Below are 13,979 nucleotides of genomic sequence, written 5' to 3'. Positions count from 1 at the left end.
GAGGAAAGGTAAACTTTTGGGTACTTGGATGAACTGACCATAAATTTCCAAAACTCTAGATGAACTCTTATAAGCCTATTTTCTTTTTAACTTGATTCACTGCATTTCTGTCTACCAAATGTACAACTCTGTAGGCAGAAACCCCTTGTCACAGGGCAATACAACATGGGCATGTTGTGAATCCTTTCCCTTCTTGCATTGCACCATTTTTTACCCTTAGTCTGCCAAAGTCCTTCCTGGTATACGCTCCATGCCTGCTGGGTTGTCCAGGCCATAGACACTCATTTTTCTTTGGTTGGTATCTGCAGCAAGTTAAATTTTAGGGACTTCCCTGTGTTTCTTTGTTTATTCTACCACATTGTCTCACTAAACTAGAAGTTAAAAGATTGCAGAGTGCCATCCAGTATTGAAAGCTGCTGTCCCTTGAGAGCAAAAGGCTTCCTGTGTTGAGCTTGAGGTGGCTGGTTCAGGCAAGGCATCTTACATATAAGCACCAGAGTTCAGAAAGTTCAGTAACAAACTTAAAAGACCTGCAATTCAACCAGAACAAGCTTAACGTGGAAAATTGCTGATGAGTTTCTTGTGATCTGGAGAGAAGACAATATTCTATAGAATATTCTATATTCTATATAGGCTGTACACACAGCCACTATAAGGTCAAGAAGAAACATTCAGATTGATAAAATATGACTCTACCTGTCTTTTCTAAGTGCTGTTTTCTTCTGAAATGTGGAAGCTTCAAAAATAATTCCCTGAATTACTCTGGGAGTCTTTCCTAAGAAAGCTGTTTCTGGTTATAGAAACCATTTAAATTGCCTCTACTGGCAGCTGAACTTTCATGGTCCTTATGGGTCTCTTCCAACTTGAGATATTCTATGATTCTATGGATTTTTTGGCTTCACTTTCAAAAACCATAAACCAGCTTACCAGAGAATATAAACAATGAGAACACCCTTAATATAGTGGAAATTTGGGGGGAAAATGGCTAAACCAGGCATTATTTTCAAGTTTCAAAGGTATGTTTCATTAAACAGTTGTACACTTGAGGACTAGCTTTGAGTGAAACAGAGATGTCAGTAGGGAGGCTCATCCTCAAGGGCAGTTATGTGCTCTGCAAGTTCTGCACATTCTCTGCCAGATATTATAATAAAGTGGCTCCCCACAGAGAGGAGCCACCTCCTTTTTATCTGCAGTTTGTTAGAACCATCACCTTCCTCAGATGGGCAAATGGATGTCCTGTAGTTTCCCTAGAACTCAGCAATAAAAGAAGTGCCTGATATTTCTGTCAGTCAGTTTTAGGCTGGTAATTCCCAAAGGGTTTTTCTTAAAACATAGATGGTTTGGCAGTTAAAATGTGTAGTTTTTCCTCAGTCAGCATAACTTCTTATCCCAGCTCTCCACAAAATAACCTCTCAGTTGCTGGTGACTAGTTTTTCTTTCTCCTGAGGGAATAGGGAGCACTGCTGCAAACAGTCCCTGGTAGAGATTATGCAAAAAACACTTTTCTTAAGGTTTCTCAGCATACGATTCACTTTTTGAATAAGGAGGGAGGTCTGTGCATAAACCTGATAGCTTTATGCAGAAGGTTTTGGCACTTCAGAGGAATAAAAATACCTGTTTACCATGTGAGAAAATAAAATTCATTCATCAGGTTTCCAGTGCAGGCACATTTTCTGTCTTTCTGTAAAAGCCTTGCAATTGGTGGTAAAATTCCTAACAAAATCTGTTTTACATACTCTGGATTTCACAAAGAAATTTTTTGCTTTAGATTTCCCCTGGGTTTCATTGTAAGACTGCAAGCCTTTCTGTAAAAGTGAGGGAATGCTTATCAGATGAAATTAATTTTTCTGAATTTTCGGGGGGTTTAAACAGAACTTTGGAATGTCCCCCAGTGAGAATGCTTTTTCCAAAGTGCCATCCAGTGACAGTGTTTCTGTCATCAAAGACAAGGTGTAAAACAAAGACCTTCTTTGGACTGAAGGGAAAAGACAGTCCTGGGTATTCAAGAGAGGGATACAGAGGGATGCAGATTTATCCCTTACAGAGGGACAAATGGCAATCTAAAAATACTATCTCTTCCAACAAGTTTTATAGCAATATACTGAATGGGCATGAAGTTAAACACAGTGTAATCCAATAAAACATGGAAGGAGAAGAGCACCTGCAAATCCAATTCCAAGTGGTGATCTGTATTTCTGCATAACCAGTTGTACCTAAAATTCAGTGTCACAATCTTAATTGGTATGTGAAATTATGTTTATGTATTCAGGAGAGTTGAAAATAGATTTAAATCTAGAGTCTATGCTTTAAGATAGGGTGTTGTTTACCCAGGCTACATTTAATACCCCTTGAGATGGGGTAGTAGGAATGAAACTATGGCAGTGCAGACATCAACAAAACTCTGCTGTGGATACAGGATAAATACAGAGGCTTCCAGCACCTGCTGGAGTCATAGCTATGTCCTCTCTGCTATTCTTATCTCTCTGTTAGCTACAATAAAATTCAATGCAAGCAGACTCACCTGAATATAATAGTTCTCAGGTTATTCTTTAGATAGTCTTAGATAGCTCGGTATGAGGGATGTGTAACAGGCTGGAGAAATAAGGCAGTCTCAAATACTAGCTAAATAATTTCTGTAGCATTCTCATAGCTGAGTTGTTTTAGTTTTGGTGTTTTGTGTTGTTTAGTAGATACACAGCCATATGTACTGAATTTTGAAAACCACTGCGGGTACTGAGTTATAAAATCACCATACAGCTGTTGGCTGTGCTTCTGAATCTGTGTGTGTGCAATTACCCAAAACAATTTTAAGAACATAAACATCTAGGCAGTCTGATTCCCCTCTTGCTAGTGCGAGAGAGCTGGCATAAAAAGATAGACTACAGCAATGTATTATTCTGATTACTTTCCTTGTGTGTCAGGATCAGTCCCTACTGGTCTGAGCTCATCTGTCTGGTGAGGAGTCAGAAAAGAAAAAGAATAGATGAAATATTAAATGCTTTCAGAAAATGAGGGGGAAAGTGCACCAGCTTTTAAAGAGAATCAGCATGTATCATTTCTGCTTCCATTGGCTGTTTATCCAACATCAATACAACACTTTAGGAGCCAAATTACTAAACAAGCTGCCAATTAGGCTTGCAGTCAGCTGGATAGATTAGTGGCTAAGAGAGGCAGATACAAGATTTTCATCTCTTGAGCCAATTACGCAAGTGAATTACCATCCACAATGCTCCTTGGAAGATTTGAGGTAGAAAGACTGACTCTGCTGTGATAGACATAAGTGAGATCCAGGGTAGGGGGTAAGGGTTAGCAGGCCATGTATTGCAAAAATTACCCAAGCAAAAAGAGATCCTTCTAGGAAAGGATTTAAAGGATTTAAGGCTGCTGGGAGTGATAGAAGAGGAAATAATAGTTGTGGTATGCTCTGCGAAGGCATTGCTGTTCTGCTCACAAGTCTTAATCATACAAAAGAAAGATGAAAGGGCAAGACTATATTTATGTACAGTGTCATTTTCTCAGAACTGTTTAAAACCCCATTTTTTTAACATCAGAAATAGTTTGGTGGCCAGAGATAAAATTACTTCACTATGCCTTCATTTGTTTCTTACAGCTTGAGGGGGTTGAGAGGGAAAAAAAGACACACAACAAAAAACCCACACATTTTCTTAAATAAGGGTTATCTGAGAGCTTGATCCTAGCTGTATTCTCGTTTTATTCAGCCCAATATAGGCCAAACATGCTTGATATTAGTCTTATCCAGCAATTGGACCATACAAGTAAATACGGTCACAATAGTGGTTTATGAGGTCACAACTCCTTTATTATTCTATAATAAATGATAACTTTAATGGTGAGCTTTGAATTTGTAGAAACATTTTGCAAATAAAATGGGTCTGTCAGATAAAACTGTTCATAGGCTCATTTGTTTCCTGCTGACAATGTTGTACACTGGTGTAACATTGTTTCTTAAATATGAAGCAAATTTAAAAGCTGAACTTTTGCAAGCTGCTGTATCCAAAAATGATTAAACAGATGTGGAGCCTGCAGCAGCATTAGACCTCTGATCTGATTTTAGCTTACAGATGGAATTAAATTAATTCATGGCAATCACTGTAAAATCAAGGGTATGGTACTGAATGCTAGTGTACTGTTTAACCAGGACATACCTGTCTCAACAGCTGTTAAGAAAAAATTACATACCTTTATTTTTCACTGAAACCTGCATTTATTGCCATCATAAGTATCATACCAAAATTAAAAAAATGTGATGAGATTTTTGCTTTCCACTTCCAAGTTTTGTCACTTACTACTCACAGATTTCATATTCTGTGTATGTAAGGTCATATGCATGTAGACCTTGAAGTGTGTCTGTTCATATACACAAAGATTTGAGGATTGGCCCTTTTTCTTTCAGCTGGCAGTTTTGCAGAGAGAAGGAACATAAGCTGAGTGTATTTTACAGTGCTGTCTTCAAACAAGTTACTCTACCTTAATGTTTGCTCCTCCCTCGTATAATGGCAGCCACTTCTACATGCAGGCTACTCATCTGCTGGATTAGGAATTGTTAGGGTTGCTAAAAATATTTTCAGTCTGTAGGAAAGAAAGGTGCACTGCAAAGGAGAGTCCTACAAATTATTAGTGTGGAGACATCCTTGTAACCCCTGGACACCTCATACAACAATAAAATTAGAAAAACATCCCCACTTTTTTTTTTTTTTTTTTCTTTTTTTCTTTTTTTTTCTTTTTTTTTTTTTTTTTTTTTTTTTTTGTAATCTGATTCTGCATAGTTATTTTTTTTGGGACAGCACGATGGGTTGGTTTTGCTCTTGCTCCTGGGTGGGTCAAGACTGAACACGTCCCAGAGGTAGCAGAGCCCTTTTCAAGGCCGTGTGCTCGGACCATTCTCTCTAACAGGCCCTACTGGCTAGTCCAAGAAGTGCCATAGGCATGAATTAAAAACTGAACTTGAAGATGAATATTGCAAGGACAATTACTGCTTTTAATTAGAAAATAAAAGCCCAAAGCACAGGAATGGGGGTCAGGGGAATAGCACACAGTGTAGCATGATTTTTAAGAGCTCTCTCCTGTCATGCAGTCTATCAGCAATGCAAATGTTGGGGGTTTTTTTTCAACCTGCTGATTGCACATGAAATGGAGGAAGAGGGAAATACCACTGTCTATATTCTTTGGATTCGAGTAAAATATGTTGCATTACAGATAATTTTTTCAAGTGATGGGTGAAAAACTGCAAATTGCTGTCTGTTAAAGGCAGACATAGATAATATTCATATAACAACTAACTATACTGCGATAGAATGGCCAGAGTATATTAAATATTTTTCACAATTCAAGTAAAAGCAATCTGTAGTCACCTCATTTATGAGAAGGAATAATTAAACAATTAGTAATATAGGCAAGATGGATGGGGTTTTGGTTTTGCTTTATTCTTGCTGCAATATAAAGCTTCTAAACACATTATCATTTGGACAGTGTAAGTAGTTTGATTGTTTACCCAAAAGTGGGTTGTGAAACCAACTTTATCGTGCCTTTGCTTTTTTTTCTTTTTCTCTTTTCTCCTTTTTTTTTTTTTTTTTTAAATCTGATGATATACAAGAGTAAAACAGGACTGTTAGGGAGAGCTCGTGTTTTAATAGGAGATAGAAGTATGTACAGTGGAGGGAAGAGTAGTTATCATATACACATTCTAGAAGTACTTATATGTCTTTAAAAATAAATTATTCCAATTATCCTGTCACAGGAAAACAACATTGAACTGCTTCAAAAGGTATCAAAAATAGAAGCACCAGTTTACTAAATAACATGTCAGGGTACAGAGTGTTCTTTCATATATCTTCTTTGTGAGATTCCTCTGGCTATCTCAAGAATTGAAATTCATATAGAAAGGTACATCTGTTACAGGAAGAGGTCTGTGGGTTTTTCCCCTGAACAGACTAAAACAAAAAAGCTGTTTACATTGTCTCAGGCTATGCCTTGCATACTGTTCCAGCAGCACTGCTGCATCTACCTAGGCAGCATTATGAATGGTTTCATGTTTCCAGTTTTTAGGTATCATAAAATACACTCTTGTGCTTGCTCTTTCCTGCTTGGCAGGTCTGTTGGATTTCTCTTCCCCTTGAAGTTTTCCCCTTAATTGTTCCACAAATCATTTACTGGAATGATTCTTCATTTCTTACCATCACTTCTTATAAAAAGTGGACCAAAACACACTTCCAGGCTTTTACCTGTGTACCTGTGAGGCTTACCAGAACTTTTGTTGAACAGTACCTTCTTTTCTTTCCAATTTTTTTTTTATTATTTTTTTAATTTTTTTTTTAGCTAGAAAGTATAACTGAGAAGGTTGCAAATGCTATGTTGTGTATGCCAGACTGTGCCAGGGACTCGTTTGTATGAGAATTGCCTCTGCCTGTGGAGGCCTGGAAAGAAAGGAAGTCATGGACGTTGAATTTTGTGCTGGTCAGTTCAAGGGGAACCCTCTCGGGGACTGGAGGCTGCTGATTTAAAAGCCTTTATTTTAAGCCTAGCATTAAGCATAGCTTCAAACCAGTATTAAAGGATGCCTTTCCTCAATGCACTCCCTTTTTCCTTTGACTCAGGAACTGAGATACTAGAAAGCAGTCTGCCTTTTATGTAGCCAGTGTTTTATTGAATATGAACAGATCTATAGTGGATAATGCTGGACTACTGTAAATTCATCATCGCAATCATCATGAGGTTTTTAATGTGCACCTCTTGTTTTGAATTTCTGTCTGTGTATGCAGTTTCCCCTGTGGGACCTTGCTTTTTGTGTATATGTGATAAACGAGGCTTTTTAGAAGCTCATGTTCAACTTTTCTGTGTTCTTGTTTAGTAAGTTAATGTAATGATAAGGCAGCTGCTTGTCTATGGTAAATTCTTGGCCGAGTATATTATAGTCTCCAAAAACTCAAAATCACAGTCTTCTTCTACAGTATTTTTCAAAAAGTAGCAGGGAGAATAAATAGGTAGAAAATTAAACAGATAGTTTTGAAGCTACCCGTTGGCACATTGAGGGTATTTTTATTCTGTTTTTGGAGCAGGGAGATGTTGAATAATGCTGAAAACAAAATCCAGCTGTCTATGTGCAACTGTTTTTGTTGAAAAACTTCAGCCCTTTTTAAAATTGATTGTATGGTGGAAGTTGATAAATTTTAACACAGATTCTTGAAATAAATATCCCTTGTGCAAGATACTTTTATTTAGAAGGCTTATTCATGCATTGTCTCCAAACTCTGGCTTGGGGAATTTGGTTGATGAAGGGGAAAAAACAGCTTTGTTATTTTGATGTCACTTTTTATATTTTTTTTAATGATTCATTAATGGGGAAAGAAACCCTTTCTTATATAAAAATTACTCTGTTGTGCTAACAAACATATACTAACACTTGCAATGTTGGTGCTCTTTTCTGTGGTATGTGTGCAGCTTTTCTCAAAGATCTCGATGCTAAGAAGAGTGTAAACAGCATTTAGTAAAACTGAAAACACCAAAAGTAACCTTGGACATACCAAACCTCACAATGTTCAATAACAGAGAAACTGAGTAAAGGTGGAACTGAATTTCAGTGGTTGACCACCTCTCTATACAGTTTCTGTAACAGCTATAATAGTTTAATCAGAACTTATTTATTGGGTTTTCTTGAAGGAGATCATTGATAAATATTACTAAGAACAGAGTGATGGTCATGTTACTATGATGTGTCTCTTCATAGTAACTGCATAAGACTAGAGATTCATGTGATCTTGACAATGTACTGGTAGACAGCTGCCAGTGATTTATATTCTTTGAGGCTGATGCGAAATCCACTGTACTGGAATATAATATGACAATATTTGTCATATGTAAAAACGGAATGAATCTTCAAAAGCATTAAAAATAAAAGCATAAGACTGTATTATTTAGAATCATATGCAGTCAAGAGGTCAACATGTGCAAAGACAGCCTGTTCTAGAAACCTGTTAGATGAATTAGGAGAATAAGAAGGTTTAAAGCTTTACAGGAGATTATCCTGCTCTTCTCCACATGGCAGGCAGTGCTGATTGATGCTGTGTATTTCTTTAATCTCAGGGTTTGTAGGTGAAAACACCCAACCAATCCCAGAAAACAACATTGGAAACAGAATGCTCCAGAGTATGGGGTGGACCCCAGGCACGGGCCTCGGACCAGACGGCAAAGGGATAGCAGAGCCCATACGAGCCATCCAGAGACCCAAAGGACTTGGACTTGGATTTAGCTGACAGAGATAAAATTGAAGCTCAAAATCATTAAAAAAAAAAGAAAAAAAAGAGAAAACAAAGAAAAAAAAAAAAAGAAAAAGGAAAAAATGGCAACCGTATTATTTGTTGTGATCGGCAAATCCAGTTTTCTTCTCTCAAAGATGGCTGAAGCTTCACACAAGCTCCACCAGCTACAAGGTACAGCCGCAGTGACGGAACCGGCATTTGAGTAACTTCACAATGGTGCTAAAATGTACAAAAACTTCTACTTTTTTATTTTTGGTGGTCTTAAGGTTTGTATTAAGCATAAAATTCAGTATACTCATTTTTTTTGTAAAAGCTTCTGACACAGCAGGTTTTAGTATCTAAGTAAATTTTGTTTTGTAAGTATAATTTCATCTCAAGAGCCTTGATAAGATTTGTTGAGGAAAATAGAACCTTTTACAGCTATTGTGGCTTTCCCCTTTTCAGGCAAAGTTTCCAAACCTGGTATTTATAGTATTCAACAATATTTGGGTATAACCTGTCATTATGGCCATAATACATACGAGTTTTTCACTGGAAGGTGATATGGTATGCAATTTTGTCTAAGAGCATAAAAAACAGCTTTTTTGTCATAGGAATGCCGTTCCAGCGCCATTTTCTGGCAATGTATTACTGTCTTCCACATTCAAGCTGATAAAGTAATGCTTTTATATTTGGTTTTACATTTACAAAATTATCTTTCCTGAGCAAATATTTTTCAAAGTTTAAGTTTAATCTGACTTTGACTTTCCCTTCGTATTAATAATCCTCAGTGTTGCCACATTTAAGAATAGTTTGAGCTTTGAAACAGGAAATTGTATTTTAGGGATGACTGTGTTTCAGTGTTTACTCTGGGGTTTGGCACATTTTAAACAATGCGGTGTTCAACAAGGTGTTAATGTTTGGTTTGTGACTGTGCTGTTGCCAGTGAGCCACAATCTTTAAGGATCATGGACAGAAAAAGGGCAAGGAGAAGCAGGATTAGAATGGAGGAAAGGAAGGAAAAAGATACTTTGATGGCATCTCACAAATCTAAGCTAGCAATTTAAAATCAAGAGGGATCATTAAGTGTTTTAATCAGTATCCTAATGTATCTAATGTCAGCAGAAGCAATTTCATTAAGCACCAACCAATCAAGCTCCTAGGGTACTTATTAGTCTGCAGGATAAAACAAATTTCACTTTAAAATTAAATGATATGGCTGAAGGAAACTGTTTTTCAGATGGACTAAGGAGAAAATCCTGCCCCTCTCACCACCCATGCCTGTAGTAGCTGGCAGTATTTACCCTCTCTGCAGAGGGAACAGGATTTGATGCTCCAGTCTTTTTTTCTTCAAGAGGAGGATCTCCCCTCTACAGCTCCCAAGCTGCAGAGAAAAATACTTAGTTCCAGATGCTTGCAAAAATATTTCTTTAGGATAAAAAGAGCACAGCTTTGTTCATGCGACTGTGAAATACAGTGATTAATTTTAAGATGTGTTTTTATTACTTTCCTTTTTTCTCTCAGCTTCACCCATTTTTCCAGGAAAATAGTAGCAGGAAGAGGAAAACCAGCAGCATTATAGCATTAAATTTGCTTAAAAGAAATATTCATACTTTCCAGTGTGATTACTGTCAGTTTGGGGTCGTTGTTTCACCATACCACATGTTCTCTGAGTTACAGGAAGACTATTTATTGTTAAAATACTTTATGTGATTGTGTGGTTTGACTTTTTAAAATTATAAGAAATTTTAAACAGAATTTGGATTTATACAGCAAAACATATACTTTTTATTGTAAGATTCTGGGGCATAACATAATGTGAGGTTGCCACTTCAAGTATCTCTTGCACAACTGAACTTGGTTAAATACATTCCGTATCCGAAGAATTTCCAGGCTGCATAGTTGCAAAGGGCCAAGAGCCTGGAATTCTGCAGCTGGCAGAGGTGCCCACTTGCATGTTACTCCAAATAATGCATTTCTGTGTCCTGCACCTGTTCTGTCAGTGCCATGTGCTCCTGAGAGCAAGTGAGCTCTGACAACCTCTTTGTTCTGTACACCGCAGTCAGAAATCCCTTTAAATCATTTTCAGCATGTGAATTGCAAAAGCGAATCTTTTAAGATCTGTTTGTTGTAGCTCTATCTGCAAAACTATGGAGGAATACTCAGTCTGTTAAAATTCCACTGTTCTGCTTTAGTTCCAACACCTGCATGTCTGGGACTGGAAGTATGGCTCCTATAACACTTCTTTGAAGTATTTCTGTGCAATTTACCGTAGCAGGAGTTTCTCAAAAAATAAATGTAGAGCTGCAAAAGTACTTGAAAGTGTTTCCTGTTTTTAAAAGGTAAGAGAGAAATAATGGATACATGTTGAGGGAAAAACATCTTTAGCTCATTCAACTCTTTTTTCATGCATTCCTACAGGTGCAGTGAAGCAGCCAGCCTAGTAGACAGTCATAATGGAACAGCTATGTAATCAGATTGAAAATCTTACAATTTTTTGTTTTAAATCAGCCTTTTAGTGAGAATCTATTAGACATTAAGATTAGTTAAAGTGGTTTTGATATAGAGATAGGTACACTTTGGTTTTGCCAGGTATTATTAATAGATGCCACAGCTGACAGTACACTTTATCTGTTAGAAGCTGTAGAACAAAGTGATTTTTTAGAATATTTTAATGTAGTGGTTTGAGATATTTTTTGTGCAGTAAACTTCCCATTCTGACTCACACTGTGATTTCACTTTCATTTTTCCACATCTCACAGGAGTGGTTTTAAAGATACTCCAGTAGTGTGATTTCACACAGTTAAATCTAGTGTTAAGAAACAAAACAAAAATTAATTACAGGGTTTTTTTCTTTTTTTTTAAGCCATTGCAATGTTATTTGGCTTTGAAACAGGTCAAAATACTTGGATTTACTGTTCATTTTTTCAGATCTTTCCTATGTCTAACCTGCAATCATACTATGATACCTGCATAAAGCTGGCACACGTTGTTTTAAAATACATATACCAGTTTTTTCAGATAATAGTTCTTTATGCCTGTGACACTGAAGTTTTTTGCCTACCTACATAAACAATTATGGGATCGTCTTGTATCTAAAAGTTGTCATCCATCACATCGTTTTTCGCCAGATTTGTTCCATTTAAGTATTTGAATCAGTAGCTCAGCTGTTACCATAATATTCTTCCTCTGAAGAATGTTTAGTGAAGAGAAGAGATGTTGCCTGTTATCAGCACTGCGTTTTGCTCGTGTTCCATGGTGTCTCAAAGTTCTGTGAATTGAGCCATTAACTGTTAATAAAAGAAACCCATGAGCAGTATCTTATTTCTTAATAAATATTTGTCGAAGTCAGAGAAGCATTATCGATACGCTTGTTTTAACAAGGTTGTCCCTGCATTTGTCTTTCTGCAATTAGGTCAATAATGGGTGTAGAACAGCAGTAAATAGCTAAATAATATGTATAGAACGCTTTGCTTTACCAGCACAAATGCAAGATGAAATAAAATAAATAGACTCAGTTCTTCATGGGCTTTGTATGTTCTTTTCTTTAAACTGCCCTTTTCAGTAGTGTTGTTATTGCACAGGTGAGTACAAAAATGTGCTGTTTCTGGAAATATAACTAAAGTGGCTAATACCATGTACGAAGCAAATGCATATTGTGTTAAGCTATTACACTGCCTTTTATGTACCTTCTATACTAGTACTTCTTTCCTAGGTTGTTGTTGTTATTATCCTGCTGAAGAGGTTACACCACAATGTCAGGAAATGCCTCATTTAAGATGTTTGCAGTACTTCTGTTATATTCTTCTAAGACTTCTAAATACAAGTTCCCTTCACTCCTTAGGTATGTGTATACTTTGATAACTGTGACAGGGCCTTGTGCTTTCTCTTCAAACAATTCTCCAGAATTGTTCCTCCAAGGAAAACTCACACACAACCTTTGTTTTATTTTCCCTCTCCCCATGATCCCAGGGCACGTTCAGTAAAGGCATATGAGAAATGGGAATCTCTCCCCTCTTACTCTTAATCAAGAAACTTTCTAATTAGACTTCAATCCCTAGCAGACTTTTCAGGAGGAGTGGGGTAGCTGCAAAAGGGTTAGCACATTTACTTGCAACTCAGCACACTAAGTTGTTTGGGCTTCTTACAATTCTCTTTTGTCCTACAACAAAACAGATATTGGAGTTATTTTGACCATGTTACTTGTATTTGAATATTCCATCATTAAGTAGAAGGCTGAAAATCACTGAGATTATGTAAGCTTGATCTCCCCCACCAATGAGAACTGTCTTTTAACAGCTATGAAAAGTGGTTTAAATTAATATAAAGTGTTCTATCTATAGAAAATTGTTATTTTGATATAGAAATAGATACACTTGTTTACCTGTTTATAACATTGCTATGATGAAGTATTGGGAAGTTTGACTTCTGAAACTGTGAATATAAGTCATTAGCCTCTGAGGGATGTATATGTTATTGTAATACATTACTGATTAAATACATGAGCTTATTGAAATATCATTCAGAATATTTCATCATATATATGCTCATTTCATTGTGCCTTGTCCATAGTGTTGTCTTTCTTCCTTAATGCTTGTCTGTTTTTCTGAAAAACTGCAGCCCTGTGTGTGTTTTAAAGTGATAATATCCAGTGTTTCCTCTCTTGAAGCACGATCTCTTGTATGTGCCAGGTGATGCCACTCAAGATTTTCTGTCATTTCTGCTACTCTACAGAAGTTGCTTTTCCAGACCCTTCCTAGGCCAGTTGCCTTCATCAGTTGTAAGAGATTTTGACACTGAGAACTTGAGATTTCTTTGTCCTTGGCCAGGCTGTTGTGCTGGTTCCTCTCCTTCCTGTGGCCCCAAGTCAGTGAGAGACTTGTAATACTTTGTGCATGTATTGGCTTCAAGATGTTAAGTACTACTTAAGTCTAAAAATAAGCAGCATGGGAGAATTTGCAGACTGAGGCTGTGACTTTCTTCCTTGTAAAAGATACAGGTCCTAAATTTTCCATGGCATTAGAGTTCCCTCAGATCCCAGCTGCCTGTTTGCAGGATTGTGCTGGCCCATCTTCAGCACTGAGCTCCTCTAGAGCTGCTGTAATGTAGAGGTTAGCTGGTGGTTGATGTCAGTCTGTCTGTCCTTGCAGTACCCACAGCAATACATCCCAGCAGTGTGGGGAGTCAGCCTGGAATATCCTGATTTTCCACAGTTCAAAATAAGGCACAGCAAACCACTCATATATGCTTTCGTATTTGGGAGGTGATTCTGTAGATGTGATGGGATCTTTTATGTCAATTCAGAAAGGATATAGCAGGAAAGTAAGAGTTGCAGATAATGGAGAGGAACAAAAATCACTTCTAAAGCTGTGATACAGTGAGAAATTTGGGGGCAGATGAGTAAGGGAAGTCATGCATCAGATACACACAGAAAGAAAATGTAAATGTTCCAAGTAGTATTTTCTTTATATTACAAATAAGATGTTGGTGTTTGGCAAAACAGGCTCAACATTTTGACCCACCACTGAAGGATGCTGGAGGTTTTAATGCCTGAGGTAAGTTAAACCTCTCATGCATCTACTACTTGGAATCCTACAGGTTTTCTCTGAGAGTCAGCTTATTCTACACCCGTCCACACTCAAACTTTCTCCATCTTCTTCTCAAGCTGCTTTATTGTTGGTGCTGAACCTCAGATTGCTCCCTGCATGGCCATTCCCATGAGTT

At 37.2% G+C, this 13,979-nt stretch overlaps 1 protein-coding gene across 1 annotated transcript in view; it reads left to right on the top strand.

Annotated features, from left to right (window-relative positions):
- The window catches only part of GPATCH2 (G-patch domain containing 2), a 119,228-nt gene extending 106,560 nt beyond the window's left edge, over positions 1 to 12,668 (top strand). Inside the window, exon 10 of the mRNA XM_083857928.1 lies at positions 8,101 to 12,668. Coding sequence (XP_083714054.1) covers positions 8,101 to 8,270 — 170 coding nt within the window. The 3' untranslated portion in view covers positions 8,271 to 12,668. The remainder of the gene's footprint in view (positions 1 to 8,100) is intronic.
- The last annotated feature ends 1,311 nt before the right edge of the window (positions 12,669 to 13,979 follow it).

This window comes from Zosterops lateralis (assembly GCF_965231275.1).
Source record: "Zosterops lateralis genome assembly, chromosome: 3".
In the NCBI taxonomy this organism is placed as follows: Eukaryota; Metazoa; Chordata; class Aves; order Passeriformes; family Zosteropidae; genus Zosterops; species Zosterops lateralis.
Note: the sequence above shows the minus strand (reverse complement) of the source record. Positions and strands in the feature narration are given on the sequence as shown.